The 22,278-nt window shown below is 40.2% G+C and overlaps 2 protein-coding genes across 2 annotated transcripts in view; one reads left to right on the top strand and one right to left on the bottom strand.

The window, feature by feature from the left end:
• Positions 1-4,399: 4,399 nt before the first annotated feature.
• Positions 4,400-9,216, bottom strand: sct (secretin). The gene is made up of 5 exons (XM_031906541.1): positions 9,147-9,216; positions 7,968-8,058; positions 7,466-7,567; positions 5,748-5,843; positions 4,400-4,589 (listed from the first exon to the last, which is right to left on the bottom strand). Exons 2-5 carry the CDS (start codon positions 8,048-8,050, stop codon positions 4,400-4,402), a joined length of 471 nt encoding a protein of 156 aa, XP_031762401.1. The 5' UTR covers positions 8,051-8,058; positions 9,147-9,216.
• Positions 9,217-17,491: 8,275 nt separating this feature from the next.
• Positions 17,492-22,278, top strand: part of irf3 (interferon regulatory factor 3) — a 30,246-nt gene continuing 25,459 nt past the window's right edge. The window contains exons 1-5 of the mRNA XM_031906540.1: positions 17,492-17,886; positions 18,794-18,971; positions 19,644-19,827; positions 20,881-20,981; positions 21,623-21,677. Coding sequence (XP_031762400.1) covers positions 18,807-18,971; positions 19,644-19,827; positions 20,881-20,981; positions 21,623-21,677 — 505 coding nt within the window. The 5' untranslated portion in view covers positions 17,492-17,886; positions 18,794-18,806. The remainder of the gene's footprint in view (positions 17,887-18,793; positions 18,972-19,643; positions 19,828-20,880; positions 20,982-21,622; positions 21,678-22,278) is intronic.

Here is a 22,278-nt window from a genome sequence, read left to right as displayed (position 1 = left end):
CCTACCCCATAGTCGTGCAGTGGGGTTGGTGGCTCCATGTCTAGCCACTTTGCATTCTCTCTTCTGTTGCTATGATCATCATGGTGGTGAATACACACTGACAGCCAACAGTGTGATAATAATGTCAAGCTGGGCCCCCCACAATTCCACAATGTCCCCTGCTCCCTGACCGCTCACAATAGAGGAAGCAGAGCTCAAAGTCTGGGCAACCCTGTCCCTTGGGCCACTGATGATCGTGGGGTCTGCTTCCTCTCTACTGTAAACCAATCTTTTCTGGCTTTCAGTTTGCATATGTCTGGTTGGTCAATCAGAACAGTGTAAGTGCGCAGTTACCAGGGGCAGCAAAAAACTAAGCTGAATTTACGTTTTTTTAAAATGTAACTTTGGCTCTTTCAGTGCAGGGAGCACAATAACGCATTGACGCAGCCACTCCAGGACCTGCTTCAATGCTGAAGAGGTGAGGGGGGTGGCATTGGGGATGCTGCCTCAGGTAGCAGCAGCCACAGAAATGCCCCTTGTGACCAGACATAGAATAGAATATATCTTTATTGTCATTGTCACATAGTAAACAACGAGATTTAAAATGGAGCCATCAACCCTGCTGCGCAGTTCCACATTTCAGGCTAAGATCTTTTGGGACTAAATATAAATAAATATTGTTTGCAGATTTTCATACAATGTATTATATACTGAAAAGTAATTAACATAGTAGATGAGGTAGAAAAATGCACAGGTCCATCAAGTTCAACTCGAAACCTGCCTGTGCTAGTTAATCCACAGGATCCCAGCAGTAAGTTTTCAATAGAGGGCTACACATCTAGGCTTGCAGGGACCAGGCTGTGTTAAACTAATGAACATCTAGGTTTGATGTCATATGCACAGAGGCTTTGCTATTTCATCAGTCCCACTCTTGTCACTTCCCCCCAACCACGGACAGACCAAAGTAAGAAATTAAAACATGCAGGCACATAGGGTTAGAATTGTATCTTTTATTTAAAAGAGACTGAAGCCCACAGCATTAGTAGTACATTAGCACGGTGCTCATGTCACTTGCAATTTGGATCAAACAGTACAAACCCCACCACATCTAATGACATGAGATTAACTTTGCATTTTTTGCTTTATGCCAGGGCTGGGCAAATCCATTCAATCCATACAGATCCCCTGCATATATCATCAGTACAGCTCCAAGGCAAAATGTGTTATGGCCATAGGAAGATTATCCCTATGTTTTTTCTTGCCCTGTCCTGAGCAGGACAGTTTTCTAGAGTTTAGTTGCCTTAATCTATTTTGGACAAGAGTGGTCAAAATTAGAGGGCCATTTTACTTAGAAGTCTATGGAAAATGCCTCAGCTCTGGCAAGCAAAATGGCAGCACCCACCTCTATATAATGTATATATTCTTTTCCCTCGTACTTCCATGTCAATAGTAAAACTATACAGAAGATAACTGAGAAATAAGGTATATTTCCCCATTAATGCATCTTAAACTGATTGGGCTACTTGGTATGTTAGGCAATTCCCACCATGAACTGCGTGAATCAATCAAATCAGATAACTGCTAATTTAGCATCTTGTTCTCGGATAGAGAGATCCTTGCAGAAGCAGAAGTTCTGAGGGGGGTTACCTACCCTTGCTCTGAATTCATTTCTTTCATTCCTACAGTTCTAGTTGTCACAAGAATTAAGTATACATGACCCGGTCATCAATGGATTCCTCTTTCCTTAACTTGCTTGCAACATTTATTACATAAGGTGTATAAAACCTGTATTTGTGCCAATGTATCCCACCAAAATATGTATCCGCTAGACTAGTAATAAATGGCAAGGATGACCTCCATTGTTATTAATTCCTAAATAATACTACTTGCCTAGGTAGGAGTAAAAAAAAGACCATGGTCCTTTAGGACCTCTTCTGAGGTAGGACTTGGCATCTAGTTCATTTGTGACTGATAGAAATGTATTGGGCAGAAAACCCTACTCCCAGAGAAAAGGCTCAGTGATGCATACCTAACCTCTACTGAACTACAGCTAGCAGCATGTTATAAGTCAGTGACAGTGGTTGTTCCAGGATGGCGTCTGTGATCTTGGAAATTCTAAATTCACAGGTGCAATTAGAATTGCAAGCTTAGAACATGTCCTTTGCTGAGCATACAATGCCATATTGCTGCCTCTGCTGAGGTTTTCTCTATAGAGTTAAACCAAACAGTATTATCTGATATTGTGTAGTTGTGCTATTTTACTAAAGTCCATGGAAATCCTCCTTCCAAGTAAGTTAAAAGTCTGCACTGTGCCACCTGCTTGGCCCAGAGCTTCAATCTTTCTGCATCAAATGGAGTTGCCATACTGAGGGTGCTGCAGAGGGCATCTCCATCTGTATGTTTCCAAGCTGAGATTTAAATAAAATTTAGTATTGCATGCAGTTGGCATATATGGAATCGGGTCTAGTTCATTCTAAAGGGGATGTAATATTGGAGATGTAATATTCATGGCTATATGTGTTTTTCTTCCCCCACACTGGTGTTTTTTTCTTGGTAATCCTGCAAGGCAATGACAAAGAATAACATGAATATTCTAGATATTATACAGTCACATGTACTGACCTTGCATAACCAAATGTGAGATAATTATAAGGATACTTGGCAAGCAAAGCAGTGCATACAAGTGATCCCCCCCCCCCAGGATTTTCTTTAGACATTAATCCCCCAGCTGTTTGCATAGCTACATAAGGCACGTGTCGCATCTCTGCAGGGTGGGGGGAAACGAGCTGCCTCCTAGCTTATCGCCTTATTATATTATCTGCTTCCTGGACATACTCATCCCAAAATAATCTCATTATTTACAGTGGAAAGAGCTATTTTTTTCCATTGCTCAAATGCTGCTGAAGTAATATGCATGTCCAAGTCTTCAGTAGATATTCATCTTGTGTACATTTGTCTTTTGTTTTTACTGACACAGGCATTTATCTAGAAAATTCCCAAGGAATTTAATTTGGGAGGTTTCTGTGTCATACGATCCCAACAGGAAGCAGTAACACGCATTGCCTTGTCCATGTGATTAAGCTGCAGGGAATTGTGAGAGAGTAGGAATAAATCTTGCTTTTTGCTATAAACTGTAGGTGCAGAATTGCCTGATGGTGTAGTGAATTAGGGATGTAACCCTAAAGAATATTAAAGGGGTTGTTTACCTAACTTAGTATGCTGCAATGCATGCAATTCTGAGACAATTTGCAATTGGTCTTTATTTTGTTATTATTTGCAGTTTTTAAAAATAATTTAGCTTTTTGTTCAGCACCTCTCCAGTTTGATATTTTGACAGCTATCTAGTTGGTAGGGTCCAATTTAACCTAGCAACCAGGCAGTGGTTTTAAAGAGAGACAGGGTTATGAATAGAGGAGAGCCTAAACATAAGTAATAAAATAACAATATCAATACATTTTAACAGAAAGCCATAGTTTATAGCTGCCAGGGTCAGTGACCCCCATTTGAAAGCTGGAAAGAGTTTGAAGAAGAAGGCAAATAATTCATAAACTATAAAAATATGAAGACCAGTTTAAAAGGTAATAAGAATGGGCCATTCCAGAGCATACTAACAGTTAATCTGATGGTGAAAAACACCTTTAAATGAAAAGCTTTGTTAATTAAACCAGTCAGGGCATAATACTGCATCCTTGGGGCCACCAAAAAAGTTAATTCTGGGTCCTGCCTGTGACTGCAGGTGTAGTTGGGCCTCGCAGCTGCAGGGTCTGCTACCTCTAAAGAGACTGTAAGCATGAACAAGACTGAGTTGAGTGTACAACATACATATATATATATATATATATATATAAGTATATTTTATAATCTTGGGTATACTTATATTTAAATATATACACAGAGAGTGACGGCACTCACAGGGATTTGTACGCAGGAGTCAAAAGTTTGAAAAAAACAAAATGAGGATTTATTTAGTGGGACTAAATAAATCCTCATTTTGTTTTTTTCAAACTTTTGAATCCTGCATACAAATCCCTGTGAGTGCCGTCACTCTCTGTGTATATATTCAAGTTTTGCACTGGCACCCAGGTATCATCTACATTTTGTGGTGTGCAGCTTCTTAGCTACCTACATCTATATTTAAATATATATATCCAATATATATTCACAAAGGTTAGGGGATGAGTTTTAGGGCAATGACACATGGGACAATTTAAGACATTTGAGTGACTTTCAGCTCAACTAGTTATTTATAACAAATTTGCAGTAAGCTACAACAACCAAACAACCAATCAGTGATTAGCCTTTTTCATCCAGCTGCAGGTTAAGCAGTGAAAGTAAATACCTGATTGATTGCCATGGGTTACTGCCAAGATGTGCATTTATCCATTCTTTATAAATGACCCCCTGTAATAAGCTTTAAAATTTAAAAACAGCAAAAAAGTAAAAACTGTGTGTAGAGGCTGTATTTGATGCTGTCTAAGCAGAGCTGTTTTGGTACCTGAGCACTGTGTGCGGGTAGCGGCTGGTAGGGTGGCCTGTAAAGCATATACAGGATGGCAGAACATAGTAGATCTTCTGCTGCTTCTTGTTCTGTCAGCTGCCTCTCCTCTGACCTGCAGGTACAGTTCATAAACCATTAGGCATTATGGAAATCCAAGTCCCACTGAGCAATGATGATAACCAGGGCAGCCATCAAGGGGCTCCTCTTTCTTTCTTCGGCCAGGATACCACCTATGCCTTTTTGCTGTTTGTTCTCACCTCTCACTTTAAGATGTGGTAAGGGCCAACATGACAAAGTTGTGGTCCAAGCTAAATATGGAAAAGGCAGAAAGACCTAGGTGGTTTCCAGGCTGAGGTCTGGCTGACAATGGACTAATATAGTAACTGGAATTGGAATTACAGCAGGAGAATGATCATTTTATGTGCAAATGTTATATATATATATTTATTAATAAATATTATTATAATATATATATTTCCCAGTTAAATAGTAATACATTCACAATGGAGTGCAGTCTTGCACTGACACCTAGCTGAAGGTGAAAAAAGCAGCACCCTGTGCATGACAAGTGACTGTGTTCCTTCTCATCATCTGTATATTATATTACTTCATGTTAAAATGTATTTATCCCTCTGAAAATTCAACCCTTATATATCAATAAATGTAACCATAGTGGGATTGAGGACTATAGTAATAATATAATTATTATCAATTAATAATATAATTAATTGATAAGCTTTTTATGAACTGGATGCATTTCTTGAGAGAGATTCGTTTAAAGGAGATTACAACTGCAGTTCATATTGTGCTTTTTCTTGGTTTATACAGTGGTAAACTAGCCCCCTATTACTTGGATGAAACCCAACACTTTTCCATCAAATACTAAGGCTAATGTCATACAGGGGTGAAATGCAGGCTGAGAATCAGCTTTCTGATGTGCCTGCACCCAGGCCAATGCACAAGGAGCAGATTTCTGAGCCAAAATGTCAGGTATCCATTCCAGCACCAAAATCTATTCCCTTCTCTGTTCAACCACATCCCTGAGCTTTTGCATATGATAGTTTTATTTAATTCAAAATGTAATTCTTTTTGTCTCCCCCCAGGTCCCAGGATCAAGTAGTGAATATGACCCTTGTACCTTGTGTGATTAAAACCAATAATTGTATTCCTGACCTGTTCTTCTGCACTTAACATTACAAATTGTCTTACAAAACACATAAAAACTCTCAGGATTTTTTCTTGGAATAAGCAGGGATCAGAAGAGACGTACCTTAGTTCTGGTAGACTGTTATATACAAGTTCATTTAGAATTTTCTTCTGATAGTCCACATCTGGCGTGTCTATTTGGTAATTCTCCTCAACATCCCTAGTCAAACATAAAGTTAATTAATATAAATCCTGTTTGTAATATTAATTTCATTGTCAACAATGGAAGCTTCAGTATCACTATGTACAGGTGTATTTATTAAGAAATATCTCCTGTGATGTTGTCAATAGCAACCAATCAGATGTTTGCTTTTGTTTTCTAACTTGTAGGTAATCTAATTGCTGATTGGTTGCTAAGCAACATCACAGATGATGTTTGCTTCTCATGTTAATAAAAACGCCCCAAAAAGTTCTGGGGAAAAAGGGGATATTCATCTTCTTTCAATCAGGTAGATTAAAGATTGGTAGGGATTATTTGACCAAAAACTTGAACTTCGAGTCATGTCATGTGTAAGTTTGCCAGCTTCATTTCTTATGTAAGTCAATTTGCTAACTTTCCAGTTAACTAGTGTTGGTTACTGAAGAGGTGTACTTAAACTTATGTTTTACAAGGGGGTATACTTTTCCACCAGGCATTTTTCTTGTTAATATTCAACTCTATACAAGATTGCCCCAGGGGCAAAGTTAGGCAATAAACTACAGTAACTAAAATGAACTCTAAGTCCAGAGCTAACCCTGGTTCTGGTCTGATCTGGTCCCCACTGAGACAATTTGGAAATGGCTTCAGGTGGGTATTTTACCTTTAGACAAATGTTCGAACTTGATGAACACATGTTTTTTCTCAACTTAAGTTACTAACAGTCCCCTGAACATTTCTAGTAATATGTTGCTAGCCTCTTGCTCATTGGGGTCCTGCTCTGTGTGATTTCTGTTCAACAAAGCAGAAAGAATCATAGAAGCTACATGTAACTGGAGTCTTAAAGACTGAAACATCCATGAGCAATTGTAGTGTCTCACCCATGCCTGTGTGACGTGTGCCAGGAGATATTCATTATCATAGTTCTGGCGATAAACCACTATATTTGACCCCCCCCCCATGAATATGTAGTAGTAATATGTAATGTTTAAAGGAATACTGTCATTGGAAAACATGTTTTTTTTTCTAAAACCATCAGTTAATAGAGCTTTTCCAGCAGAATCCTGCATTGAGATCCATTTTTCAAAAACACTGATTTTTTATATTCTTCTTTTCCCAGGGTGACACAGCCATGTGACCTGTGCTCTGATAAACTTCAGTCACACTTTACTGCTGAGCTGCAAGTTGGAGTGATATCCCACCCCCTCCCAGCAGCCAATCAGCAGAACAATGGGAAGGGAACAAGATAGCAGCTTCCAGTAGGTATCAGAATAGCACTCAATAGTAAGAAATCCAAGTCCGGCTTGGGACTCCTCCAGTTACATGGGAGTAGGAGAAACAATAGGGTACCTGAAAGCAGTTCTAATGTGTAGCGCTGGCTCCTTCTGAAAGCTCAGACTCGGGCACAATTCACTCAGAGGGCGCCTACACACCAATATTACAACTAGAAAATGCATGTGTTTGTTCAATAATAACATTTTAAATGGTAGAGTGTAATTTAAAAATAAAAAGTACCCCATAAAAATTAGTTCTTTTAGTCTATGTTACTTATAAGCATTTCTCTATGCTGCCTCTTTTTTGGGGGGCAATAATTCCATGTCATACATATATTTACATTACCACCATTGTATGGAAGTAATACTTACCTTTTCCCAGCAAGAGCAGAATTGATGATCTTGCGTATAGCAGCTGATCCCCTGGCGCGGCTGAATTCACTGGTGAACATCCCATCAACGTGGCGCTTGCTTCTGCCATACAGATAACAATTCCCTTCCCATAAATACATAACTTGCCTTATAAGGACTCATTTACACTAGTAACTGTAGCTAGTAACTGTAGCAATGGTTGTAGATATAGTTGCATCTACTTAGTTGCGTTTTTAATATATGTCAAATTGAGTTGCATTCAGATGAACAAAAGGCCTATTATTTATGTATGGGATGATGTGTGGATGCATAGTAATACATCATCTGAGTTTAACCATTCATGTAAATGGGATATCTAGCTCTAGGCCTTTAGGAAACAAAGCCTTAGGTGATTGTAATCGTAATATAAGCCTATTGCTGTCTGTTGCTTAGTGAGATGTCTCCAGACTTTTTATATTCAACACCAAATATAACAGCACATGCCCCCAGCCCTGTGTCTTACCTGGCAGGAAGTGAGGAGGAAACGGATAATTGCAGGAAGACTAAAAGGATAATTAGTGCTCTGGACTCCATAATTAAATGCATGGTTCTCTCTGGAAAGAACAAATGACAAGAACGATTTTATAATGAATGGTGCAGTGTAATGTATTATGGAAGGACTGGCATATCAGATTTAATGCCATGAGAGTATATGTCTTCCTGTGCTCCTAAATACTTCTAAAATTAGGGGAGTTATACCCTTGAACCTCCAGGTGTTGCATTATAAGCCAAACAGTGATTCTGGGTGTTTCAGTAAAAACATTATATTCGGTATATACATTATAATTTTCATTAGACAAGATAATGTATCTTTATGCCCTTCCGTTGCCCAGCAGCTTTGTATTAAAGGGGTAGTTCACCTTTTTGTTAACTTTTAGGATGTTATAGAATGTCCTTAGCAACTTTTCAACTGGTCTTAATTTTTTATTTTTTTATAGTTTATGATTTTTATGATTTATGCTCCTGAAGTTTTGGCCAGCTTCATGGTCATTCCCTGTTTCTGAATGGGAACAAAGAGGAGAAATAGATGGAAGAATAGACAATAGCATGTAAATAAAAGAGACTAGGAAAATAAAGAGGTTGAGTGGGGAAAGGAGGAAAAATAGTTTGGAGAGTGGGTTTATGGTCTAAGGTTTTATGGTGGGCCCCTGGGGTCCCAGTCCGAAACTGCCTAAAGACAGATTCCCCTAAAGTGTCTTCCTGCTTAAGGTAGGTGGACATACCAAGAAAACTGTAGGTCAACCATATTTGCGCTCTCCAGCTAAACAAGGAATCCTCCAGGTCTAAATTAAGGTTAATGATCCATGGGGCTGCCTCACTTTTAAGGTGCCCAAAAACATGGAACCTATGTCAAACGAGTGGGTGGCGTTAGATTCAGTTTGGTGTTTGGCTAAGTCAATTTGGTAGTTTTCAGAAAACCATAAATGTGGTGCATCTAGTTAAAGGAACTGGCTTTGAAGCCACCTAGACCAGAGATGTCCACTGATTTTAGACAACTGGCTTCTTTTGAACTAAGAGAGTTGTAGGTGCGCTGCAAGTTAAACACCTCTGTAAAAGAAAGCAGCAAATGAAAGAAAAACATGCAATATGTTACTCACATCTCAGCTCTTTTTTGTAAAGAATGGTATCCATTTGTACATACCTTCCTGAGGCTGTTAGGTTACCCCTTCTGTGGCTCAGCTGATGGTCTCCCAGACTAATGGTGTGTACAGGAAAGATCCTACTGTCTTCTTATTATTTATACCCATATCTTCTCCAGGTTTTGCATCATTACATCAACCCCGTAATGTTGGCACCCACACAGAGAAGATAATGGCCCTTCCTATTAGTCATTCTAAAACTGATAGTATGATTATTACATTAACTAATTAGGGATTAATAGAAAAGAAGATAAGCCAATTGACCAATGGATGCTAGAAATGCAACAGGTCGATATAGCAGTTTTTATGTACCCATATGGAACATACTCTTATCGCTTCAAACCTGCCTTTTGTACACAGATTTCATATCAGAGAGCTAGTAATTGGCTTTACTCAAATAATAGAGACACTTATGTCTGATGAGCAGTGACCTAAAATGTAATTCTAAACAAACAAAACTAATAGTCTTTAGTCTTAGAGCATATTGGTTTTGCCCATTTTGCTTGCTGTGTTTTCATACTATTCTTGTTGAAAGCTAGAACTACTGGACATGACATCAGGTGTTATGAAGCTCCATTTAAAGAAGGCAAAAACTGAAATGTCCAGAATTGCTATATGTGCGATAAACCAGTAATTAACTGCTGAATGAATTTTTATGGAGCTTTTCCATAAAATGGAAAAGCTCAGCTCAGAAACAAGATCATTACAGTTTCAGGCTAGGCATTAAATGTACAGTATACCCCCTTGTTCAGCATGAGTGTGATGAATAGGACTTGTGCAGAACATACTCTTTGCCTGTTGTTTTAATTAAAAAAAAACTCTCAACTTCTTATACAAGTAAGTTATAATATATGGTGTCCCATTATGTGACAAAGACATTTTGTGAATTTCTAATAACATAATTATCATAAAAACATATAAAAAAAGTATATCCAGTCCTCATCTGGAACTCATTCTCACAACAATTTAATGGCGGAAATACAAAAGAGTATTGGGTTTATAAAGGTTTGTGGGGAAATAAGAAAAGTCAGATTGGTATTGACCAAACTGGGGTCCAGTATTATATTTTATTTACTGTATATATGGCCATGATATTACAATTACAGGTGCATTTTACTTATTGGAAAGAACTTGGACTCCTTTTGAACACTTGGCAAATGCTCTTGCTTCAAACAAACCCTCTTACTAGTCAGACAAAACTCAACCCGCACTTGACCGTAACTCGCAAAACCTTAACCCGCACACAACCCTAACCCATAAAATGTTGCCTTTGTAGGGCCTGCACCTAACCTGTACCCACTCTTTCCACTCTGAACACTACCTTTGCTCTCATCTTAGGTTCCAAGGCTTTGGGAGCAGAGCAAGAGTGTACTTACCAACCCCAACATGAAATGGTTGCCCAAGTTTCAACCTTAACCTGTCTGACCTAAGTGTTAACCCGCGGGTCCCTTGGGTTGCAGGTTGACCTCCACATCACTAGCCCCTACGCTCCTAGTATTGTCAACTGTATCATCCCAATAAGGAAAGGTCATCAGATCCATCTTTATATTGACATTGAATGTCTCTGTTTAATGAAGTTTAATAAACTTCAGAATTAGAACTGAAGGCATCTGTAAAAATTTGCTGTGGCAGATTAGTATTAGTGCCATAATGGTCTCATCAATGATGTGCACCCCTTTAGCAGCATTACATATTTTTCTACCCTATTCCACTATTTTTTATTACTTCTCTTGCCAATACTTTTCCAGCACTGTGTTTTGGCCTACTTTATATCCAGATTAACATGTATCTTGTCAGTCATGTTCTTCCTCCTGCCTTATCTCAGTCTTTCACTTATTGTAGCCTGGTCTGTTTAAAGTGATTACATTCAAATGTATAACTAACTAAATAAATATGTATGTAGGGAATTAAAGGTTTAGTTATCCTTTAGTCAGCAGTCCCCTAAGGTTTTAGCTAACTACAGTTGGGAGGGGAAGCTGTTTCCCTATCCTGGGTTCATGTACTGTATTCTCCTGGCAGTTCAGTAACTGGCCAGGAGATGTAATTGGTCTGGCTCCTTCTTTAGATTCCACCTTCCCAGAAGGACGAGACGACCAATATCACAAAAGAGTGGATATCAGTCATCTCGCAGATCAGGCACCGTTGAAGGTGCCCTAGCAAATGCAAGCGTTTAGGGCTGAATCAGATAGGTAAAATTCCTATTGTAAGAGCTGAGGTTAAACACTACCTCCTTCAGGGGTGACTGGTATTTATTGAATGGGTGTTGAAATCTGTCTTTTGTGGGGTCGCCCCTGGTTCTTGACATTGTCAGTGAAGGGGAGGAAGTATATGTGGAGGAATCAATCGCACTTACGCTTTTGCTTTATATGTCTTCCTGATGTATCATTGGATGGGCTGTATGTCACTTACCCCTGCTATGGAATGCCTAAAATACAACAAGTCTTTCACCTTCCTTAAATTTAACTTTCTCCCGCTTTCCTATCTATCTTTCTTTATATTCTGTTCTCTCCCACTACATTCGATCCTTTTGGAAGGACCTGCCGTTTTATTCTCATTGCTATGTGCCTCTTGCCCTAGTATTGCCCTAAATGTATGTCTAGTTCCTATAGCAACCAGTGCAAAGTAGTTTGTAGGATTGATCTCTAGCAATGCTTTATCTGAAGCACAAAGTCCAATTTAACATGTAATAACGACCTCATTCTGACTAGCGTGATTACAAGTTTCCTCAGCGTATCCTTGTTAGTATCGAATTTGCCATTGCACGCGGCCTTTGTACTTGTACTTGCTAGTCCTTTGTGCTCTAAAGAAAGTGCAGCCACATTCAACAATCTGCTTTGACTTATTTGTGCTACTTTTTACCTTGAGCTATATACAGTACCGTATATACTCGAGTATAAGCCGAGTTTTTCAGCACACAAAATGTGCTGAAAAAAGCGACCTCGGCTTATACTCGAGTACTCAACTAAATACAGACCCCCTCCAAGTGATTGCCGCTGCCCCCGGCAACAGGACAGGCTACCCGCACCACCTCTAAAGCCCCCCACACACACGCACACCAGGGAAGTTAAAAAAAGAGTTGCATGTTACCAGCACTCGCGTTCGTCAGTCTTAAGAAGGAGAAGGAAAGTGAAAGGTATATTTGTGTAAAGCATCAGCCCCCCTCCTGAACCGCCGCATTAAGAACTCACCAGCTGCTGCTGGATCGGTACACCATCCATCTCCCGTGTTCGATCTTTGGCGGCGCCGCCGCCATGTCACTTCCTCCTTGCGCCTGCTCCTCATGTGCATGCGCCGGCTTCGTGACTTTGGTGACATAAGCGCTACTGGCGCGCTTATCTGTTACTGCCCTGCACATGCAGATTGCTGGCGGAGAAGGTGAGGTTCACTTTGTTTATTTCAGAAATGGCCATAGCGTTTTGCCCAAAGCTTTTTGCCCATAGCTTTTTGCCCATAGCTTTTTGCCCATAGCACTGATTTCAGGAGACACTAAAGACATTTCCATTTCCACCTTAAGAGGACACTTCTGCCATCAGAACTGGTTACAAGGCATTATTTATTAAATGATATGTTTAATAAATAATATTTATTTTAATTCTATTTTATACTGGTTTTGTGGCTGGGGATGTGGGACTGTGGGATGGCTGGTGTATGTGGGATACACAGGAGCATTCCGATTGGACAATAGAATGAAGTGGGCTCATGTTGTTTTTAGACTTTCCTTGTCCTTTAAATACCGGCACTCGCGTTCGCCAGTCTGTGATTGGAACCACTGAGTATCCTTCTGAAATGTTTTTGTTGACCCTCTTCTCCACTTACAGAGCTAGCTAAACTGTTTTTCTTTGAAATAAATATGTAAAAACATATACCCCTCTGATGCCTCAATTTATGTGATTTTATTGGTATTTATTTTGATTATTGAAACTTAGCAATAGCCGCTGCATTTCCCTAGGCTTATATTCGAGTCAATAAGATTTTCCAGTTTTTTTAGGCAAAATTAGGTACCTCGGCTTATATTCGGATCGGCTTATACTCGAGTATATACGGTACTTTGTATTACTTCTATATAATTGGTATAGCATTGTTATGCTATGTAAATATAATACTTTGCGACGCTCTTGTATCATGTACAGACTTTTCGATGCTTTCTTAGTTCACTGTGATCTTATTGTTTCCTTATTTTGAGGTGTTTGGTTCACTGTGATGTGTTTTATTTTCTTTATTTTGTGCACAATGTTGTGATATGTCCCTCTAGTGACATCTGATGATGCCACCTTTCCTGCCACTTTAGGGTATATGAGGAAATTTTTGTGTTGGTTGTATTACTTTGAGAAAAGTCCTGTGAGTGTGGGTCCCTTCTATTCTTATATATATATATATATATATATATATATATATATATATATATATGAATACATACAGCGTTGTGATGAATCAGGGAGACATTTTTAAAAAAGAGCAGTTTTAAAGAAATAGATGAGTATGTGGGAGAAAAGGCAGTAGCAAAAGGATATGCCTAGTTCATAGATGAAGTACAGAGCCGCCAGTCTATTTGCCTAGAATGTGACCCTTATTTGTTCAGTGACACAACAAGAGGTACAGACAGGAACAGGAAGATTTCAGCACATTAATGGGGTTTTAAATAGGTTGTTGCATGATTACTAATTAGCGATGTGTTTGCCTACAGATGGCACGAAATGTCAGTGTGTAATTAACCTCTTGTCCAGAAAAATATAATAAAATGACGGTGTTTCAGGAGAGTATGCAGCTTTGCTTTTGTGATAACGGAAATTTGGTAGTGAGTACTTGAAAATAAGTCATGCATCATATAATGCATTAATATAATGCGTTATAATATAATGCAGTATAATGCATTATAATTTGCATTATATTTCATTGCTATGACTTTTTGTAAGAAATTCTTACGATCACTGAGGCTTTCATATCACCCATCTGACCAACTTTAGGAATAGCGAATCCTTTAGAAACATATTCTTATAACTTAAGCACTCATTGTGCTCCTGCAGCTCTTGCTACTCAAGGTGACCTGTCACCATGCTCAAAATGATTGTGTTTTAAACCTAGATTGATTTTTTGATAAAGAGCAATGCAAGTCTAAGTCTCAGAGAAGATACAAGTAACCACTACTGTAACCTGCTACTAACCGGCCTCCCTAACTCCAATCTCTCCCCCCTACAGTCTATATTAAATACTGCTGAGAGAATTCTCCTCCTCTCATCCAGGAGAGTTCAGGCCCTTCCCCTGCTAAAGTCCTTATTGTGGCTTCCTATTAAACAAAGAATATTCTACAAACTCCTTCTCTTAACCTTCAAAGCCCTCCATTCCTCTGCTCCTCACTACATCTCTTCCCTTGTGTCTCCGTACGTTCCTGGCCGACTCCTTCGTTACTCGCAGAGCAACCGCTTGGTTGCACCCCCCCACTACTACTGCCGTTTCCCACCTTAAACCTTTCTGCCTTGCTGCCCCTTACATTGGGAATGCCCTCCCTGAGTTCCGCCGAAGAGAATCCTCCCCCAGTCTTTTTTAAAACTAAACTTAAAGACTACCTTTTGGAGCACTCACCCAGAACCTGATCTGGGAATCAGCACTTATATTGTAGTGTCACCCACTGTGACCTACAGCACTTATACTGCATTCGCCTATTTGTGTCTGTAAGTTACCCTCCCATATAGATTGCAAGCTCTACGGGGCAGGGACCTCCATCCCCTTGTGTCTTTGAATCTTAACTTGTTGCAACTGTATTTATCTTGTATCTATCTGTATTTATTGTTGTATTCTACTGTACAGCACTGTGTACATAAGTAGCACTTTATAAATAAAGATATACATACATACATATCCACTGGGAAATGTTTAAGTGGTGGTAATTGTTATTGGTAGATAAATACCCTATGGTTAACTTTTAAAAGAAAAGAAAATTTTACTTGCAATACATTCAACTTCATTAACCCGCATCCACTGGTGTTATAGGTATTGTTCTCCTTTTCTGCTTAGATTATTACAACCCTGCAATCAATCTTAAACTCTGCTGCCAGGATCCTCCTGCTCTCTCCTAAGAGGAAACCTGTTCAGCCCCAAGTAATCTCTCTAGCATGGCTGCCTGTTAAGCAAAGGATAGCATACAAAATCCTTCTGCTAATGTTCACTACATTTCCTCACTGGTCTCCCTGTACGTTCCTGGTTGTCTCCTCCGCTCCTCTCAGAGCTTCTGTCTTTTTGCGCCATCCTCACCCACTGCGCTCTCTCATCTTAAACCTTTCTATCTCGCTGCTCCTTGCCTCTGGAACTCTATCCCTGAATTCATCCGTAGGGAACACTCACTCACTCTTTTTAAGATAAAACTTAAATGCTACCTTCTGGAGCACTAAAACATTATTTTGCCCAATCCTGCACTTAAGGGCAAATGCCCATACCTGGTGCACCCTTACCTCCCAATTTGTGCCTGTATGTTACCCAACCACTTAAACTGTAAGCTCTATGGGGCAGGTACCTCCTTCCTACTGTGTCTCATACCACAAGGCACTTAATCTCTGTGTATTTGTATTTATTATGACATTTTGGCCTCCCTGTGTTTAACTGTCTATACTGTAATTTGTACAGGGCTGCGTATCATTGTAGCACTTTATAAATAAAGATATGCATACATACATAGGCAGAACATCATAAACTGTCTCAGTGCTTCTTCCCTATTAATCTAATTGCAATGAAATGGCAGCATTGTGGCATCTCTACCTTCATGGTAGATGGCTACCCTGTCTGTGTGCCATACTCTGCCTGCACTATGCTGCCTTTGTGTGCCATACACTGCCTGCCCTACCCTGCCTGTGTGTGCCATACTCTGCCTGCCCTACCCTGCCTGTGTGCGCCTTACTCTGACTGCCCTACCCTGCCTGTGTGTGCCATACTCTGCCTGCCCTATGCTGCCTCTGTGTGCCATACACTCCCTACCCTACCTGTGTGTGCCATACTCTGCCTGCCCTACCCTGCCTGTGTGTGCCATACTCTGCCTGCCCTACCCTGCCTGTGTGTGCCATAATCTGCCTGCCCTACCCTGCCTGTGTGTGCCATACTCTGCCTGCCCTACCCTGCCTGTGTGTGCCATACTCTCCCTGCCCTATTCTGCCTGTGTGTGCCATACTCTCCCTGCCCTACCCTACCTGTGTGTGCCATACTCTCCCTGCCCTATGCTGCCTATGTGTGCTATACTCTCCCTGCCCTACCTTGCCTGTGTGTGCCATACTCTGCCTGCCCTACCCTGCCTGTGTGTGCCATACTCTGCCTACCCTATACTACCTGTGTGTGCCATATTCTTCCTGCCCTATGCTGCCTGTGTGTGCCATACGCTGCCTGTCCTACCCTGCCTGTGTGTGTCGTACTCTGCCTGCCCTATACTACCTGTGTGTGCCATACTCTTCGTGCCCTATGCTGCCTGTGTGTGCAATACTCTGTCTGTCCTATGCTGCCTGTGTGTGCCATACTCTGCCTGTCCTACCCTGCCTGTGTTTGCCATACTCTGCCTGCCCTATGCTGCCGGTGTGTGCCATACTCTGGCTGCCCTATGCTGCCTGTATGTGCCATACTCTGCCTGCCCTATGCTGCCTGTATGTGCCATACTCTGCCTGCCCTAAGGTGTGAAGAGGTGAACAATGTGGGGGCTTACAGTCTGAGCCTGAGGTGTGAATAATGCAGGGATTAAAAGGTATGAACAGTACAGGGGATTACATGTTTGAATAGTACAGGGGTTTACAGCCTGAATCCGAGGTGTGAACCATGCAGGGGACCAGTTACTGATACCGTTTAATATTTACAGAAAGGTAAGCAGTCACAGCAGCTAGACAAGTGGGGAGCCACACATAGGGAGGTTGGCCCGCAGCCACCAGTTGGACAGCCTTAAAGTGATACTGCCACGAAAAAACTACTTTTCAAAATATGAATATACATAAAAAGTTACCTATAGGTCGTGTTGACGGTTTTTCGCTGACAGGTTTGGTTTTGTAAGTAATTGTTACTTGAAGTTCCTAAACCTGACTGTGTTGCCAACCTGACTGTCCCTTCCCAACCTGTCAGTTATAGCTTCTAATGCTAACAGACAAATATGGCTGCCCCCTCATAGAAGAACACAGGGGATCAGACAGGTAATGTAAACGCATCAGGCAAATATTTTTATGGCAAAATTATAAAGTTCTTGCAAAGACAATGTCATGATAGATATAAAAAAAAGATTTACTTTCTGGTGTCAGTATCTCTTTAAAACAACTGGTGCCCAACATCTATGTTCTAGGCACCACACAATTCTATTGCACTCCCCATCCCATAACAGAAAAGAATGGAATGTAGAAACATAGAACCTAAGGAGCTGGCAGTCAGGTTTGTAAGTGTCAGTGTCACAGATTCTATGATCTGCAGCAGGTAAGCAATCAAAATATATAACAGCAATAATTCCTGGTGCCCACTAATAATCTCTTTATTTTACTATGTGTCAGTGGTCATCTCATGCTTGTGGATGAGTTCTAATTCCCACCGAGCACCTTGTGGAACAGTACAGGCATGGGAAGTAACTGAGAATTCCACAGTGACATCAGTCTGTTGCTTATCCAATCAGAGGCAGGAGGAGCAGTCACGAGGTTGGTGACGCTAATAGGAAGTTCTGGGGAAACTGAAACCAGTTTTCCTGTATCTGACACAGATTTGCCTTGCACTCTGCAACTGTTCGGCTAGAATTCGGTAAGTCTGGTCCTGCCTGTATCTTTGCCAAGTCCCACTGAAGAAAATGGGAAAGACTGCTGCATACAGCAGAGTAACAAGGTGCAGGGAGTGAGAATAACAGAGAGAAAAGCAATTGCAAAACAAAATCTGTGGCAGTAAATGTCTTAAGGGGATATAAACCCAGAAATAACATTTTACCTAATGAAAGAAACCACAGTTCTAAGCAACTTTCCAATATACATTCATTACAAATTTTCAGCGGCTTTAAAGTTGAAAGCGATACCTGTCTATTTCTGTTCTCTGCACTGGTGGTTCTGACTTCTAAAACAGTGTATCAGAAGACAGCTGATTAACATACAAGGAGCTGCAGGTCTGTCTTCTGCTGCATTGTTTTCAAACACAGGACCAACAGTGCAAAGGGAGACAGACGGATAGTGCTTTCAGTGGCAATTTGATTTACAAAACAATTTAAAACCACTGAAAATGTTCAATCTTAAGATGTTGCTTTGTCCTGACTTGTTTAGTTATATTTTCCTTTTACATCCTCTTTCGTTTCTCTCTATAATCCTGTACTGACAATGAGGCTGACACAAACTCAGCCGAGCCAATGAAATATCTTACTACAGGTATGGGATCTGTTAACCAGAAACCCATTATCCAGAAAGTTCCAAAATATGGGAATGCTGTTTTCCACAGCATTTCACAGCAGTTCTATTGCATCAAGTGATTCTAATAATATTTGATGATAGCTAAACATAAAGATAAGCATTAAAAGAAAAATTGTTTCTTTTAATGTCTTAATGTTTTTAGTAGCCAAAAGGCCCCAGGCCCCAAACATACCAGATAATAGATCACAATTCCTGTACCAGTAATACTGCCAGTTGGTGTTGTCTTAATATACTGATGCCCCTTTCTTCTTGCAAAGTTGCCTTTCCATCATGGGCTCACAGAAGCCACGTATAATTCCGTGGTTGATCAGCCAAGTTGGTAATCCGGCATACCCCGGCCTGATTTGGTTGAATGAAGAGAAGACAAAGTTATGTATTCCTTGGAAACATGGATTGCGTCAGGACAGATGTGATTATGATGTCAAAATATTTGAGGTAAACCCATGGAGAAATATTTGCAGATTTAATATGTGCCCGCAATATTTTGAAATTTACAATAGCATCTGTTTGGTTTGTCTGGCACTGAATTACACACTCCTAGCACTCACTAACCGGCAAGGGCAGTCAGGAGTTGTAGTATTCCAACTATAAAAGAAAAGGCATGTGTTGGACAGTTCTATTCTATAAAAATAATGCAACATTGCAAGGCAAAGTCTATTTTGCCCCAGGTTTTGCCAGAGCTAAATGAAGCTGCAGTTCAAGGGTTTGCTCCAATAAGGGCATGGCAAATAGGCATTTGGATTGTCTGTCTTTTTAGTGCCAAAAATACATGCTACTCAGGGTGGGTTAATACCCATTGATATAAATGGAAAGCATAGCAAGTTGCCCTGTGTTTTGATTACTGAGTGTTTTGGGAGGTAACCATTGTCCTAAGTCACATTCACAAATAGCATCAGAACAGACCAACCCATCGTATACATTATGGGGTCCTTTGGTAGGACCCACTTTCTGAATATGTTTTGAACATCCCTAAACAATCTTGAGGCAGAATTTAGTGGCCATTCTCCAATAGAACAATACAGAGCACCATACTCCAAGCCTTAGATTCCCCATGGCCAATATAAAGTAAGAATAATGTGCTGAGCTCCGTCCTTTCTTTCCTTGCAGGCCTGGGCTATTGTCAGTGGTTCCTATGACCCTAGCAAGGACCAGCCTAACCCGGCAGTTTGGAAAAGGAATTTCCGCTCTGCACTGAATCGCAAGGCTGGCATCAACGTAATTGTGGACAGGAGCTCAGACTCCACCAACCCTCACAAGATCTATGAGATCCAAAAAGAGATCAGCGTGGAGAGTAAGTATTATGTATATGGGACAGGGGTGGCCATAGTTTTTTCACACATACAGTATATGAAGAATAAAGATGATAACTGTGATTGGCCAACAGTCATTTAAATACACAGGCACTCAACCAAACAGTCAAGCTGTTGTAGGATCCCCCATGAGTCTAATGAGACCATTGCTCTGATACAGTTATGTACTGTATATATCTTTGCCTGTTCATAAGAGAATATGGGTATCCCAAACCCCCTGCTGTTTCCCCATCCCCACCTATTTACCAAATCACCCATGTTGTCTCCCATAGACTTTTATGAAAGTTGCATATATGACAACTGGCGCAGATGGCTTTCATCCCGAGACGCTGTGAATCTACCTGGTGTGACATTAGCTTAAAGGGCAATAAAAGACTCGAGTAAATATACATTGCATTTTACATTTCTACATTCATAACCAATTTGCAATTGGTCTTTTTTTTTATTTTTTTATTATTTGTAGTTTTTTTAATTTGTTCAGCAGTTTGGAGTTTAATTTGTTCAGCAGTTTGGAGTTTCAGCAGTTATCTGGTTGCTAGGGTCCAAATGACCTTAGAAACCAGGGACTGGATTTAATGAGAGACTTCTGAGCAATAATTTTTTGGCTTCTGGGGTCAGAGACCTGCATTTAAAAGCTGGAAAGAGTCAGAAAAAGTAGGTATATAATTCTAAAACTATAAAAAATAAATAGTGAAAACCAATTGAAGAGTTGCTTAAAAGTGGCCATTCTATAACATACTAAAAGTTGACTAAAAAGTGAACCACTCAGTTAATATTAGTATTAGGGTACAGGGCTTCTATGCTGCATCCCATGGCCAGCAGCCTATGCCCAATAAGTTACAGCTTCACTAACAGCCCCCACTCTGAGTTACCCCTGTGCAGCCTTCCTCCTTATATTTTAAAGTGCATGGATAGGACTCCACCCTAAGTGGCAACAAACAAGTGTGTCCTTGCCCTTGTCCATCCTGTATGTGGAGCAGAAAGCCTACAGGGTGGCGATATTTGGCATGTATTTAAATCTTTTTCTCCTACAGGTGAAATTGGCTCTGAAGAGACTTATCTGACTGACAGCATAAGCCCTTCTTCTGACTTTTTCTCTACAAACAGCCCCATAAGCAATACAAGCTGCAACACGGTAGGTTTATTCCCAGAACACCTCCATTAGTTTGGAAGCCAAACTCCTTGCTTCACAGTCAGTGCTGGGAATTTTTGTAGAAGGCAAGGAATTAGCCATTAGTGAAATGTGATTGCCACCATCTTGCCCTTCTATTGTCATCTTGGAACATAGGACTTGCCAACCCCGATTCTGTAATCTACATTGAATGTAAGAATGTTGGACCCAGTTATATATAGTGCTGGGCAAGGTTCCCATGTTTAAATCCCCAGCTTATCCTGATGTCACTTTTTTAATCAACCAGTCAGTATCTATTCTGTAGCTGAAACTATCTCCCAGATATGTATGTATGTATATCTTTATTATAAAGCAATACTTATGTACGCAGTGCTGCACAGTAGAATAGATTAATACAAACAGGGTGTTATTAAGATAATAATAGATAAATACACAGCATAACAATAAGTACAAATAAATACAAGATACAGTTGAAATAAGTAACGAGTCAAAGACACAAGGCGATGGTGGTCCCTACCCGTAGAACTTACAATCTAGAATTGGTGGGTATCCCATCTTTATTTGAGATATACATACTTATTTGATCAACAATGTATCTTGCAGCTTGGTTGGTTGCATGTACAATTCTTCTCTTTGTTTCCCAGAATGTAACCATATCAGAAGGCATCATGCAACTACAGCTCTCCCATACTGAAGAAGGTAAGTAACTTTCCATCTGTAATGTTGGTTTTATGCTGAAAAATTCACTCTATCTTATAATACACTTTTATTTTGATGTATACAAATTGCAATTGGTCTTCTTAGCTTTGTTTTCCAAATTATTGAAAGAAGTGCTAAAGCCTCCCCAATATGTTATTGAGGTTACCATTACATTGGCCCCTAGCACCTCCTGCCATTATGGCCCTGTGTTCTGGCAAAAAAGTAGAGGGCACAATCTTGCCCTGTCCACTTAATGTTTCTTCCCCACCTTTATGTCCCTTAGTGCTCAACCTACATAGATAATTTGCAACGATTGTATAGCATGCCAATGGGGAAGAAAAGGCTCCCACATCACATGCACTTCATGTATAATGTGAGGTTACAACTTTATTGTTATTGTCACTTGTTTCCTTACCTTTTTATTCAGGCCCTCTCCTAGTCATCTTCCAGTCTCTTATTCAAACCGCAGGCAGGTTGCTAGGGTATAAATAGACCCTAGCAACTAGATATTGGCATGATGCTAAACAAAAAGCTGAAAAATATAAAATCCGCAAAAAAACCATAAAAACTGAAGGCAAACTTCAACCTATAAAGTCATTCA

The sequence above is a fragment of the Xenopus tropicalis genome, chromosome 7, assembly GCF_000004195.4.
Source record: "Xenopus tropicalis strain Nigerian chromosome 7, UCB_Xtro_10.0, whole genome shotgun sequence".
Lineage (NCBI taxonomy): Eukaryota > Metazoa > Chordata > Amphibia > Anura > Pipidae > Xenopus > Xenopus tropicalis.
This window is presented reverse-complemented; position numbering and strand designations above follow the sequence as displayed.

Bases quoted from the DNA above. Each gene is read 5' to 3' on its own strand.
- sct (XM_031906541.1), bottom strand. From the start codon at position 8,050: ATGCATTTAATTATGGAGTCCAGAGCACTAATTATCCTTTTAGTCTTC. The intron at 7,568-7,967 runs GTAAGACACAGG...TCTGTATGGCAG, and splicing joins TCCTCCTCACTTCCTGCCAG to AAGCAAGCGCCACGTTGATG. The intron at 5,844-7,465 runs GTAAGTATTACT...ATGTTTGACTAG, and splicing joins TCTGCTCTTGCTGGGAAAAG to GGATGTTGAGGAGAATTACC.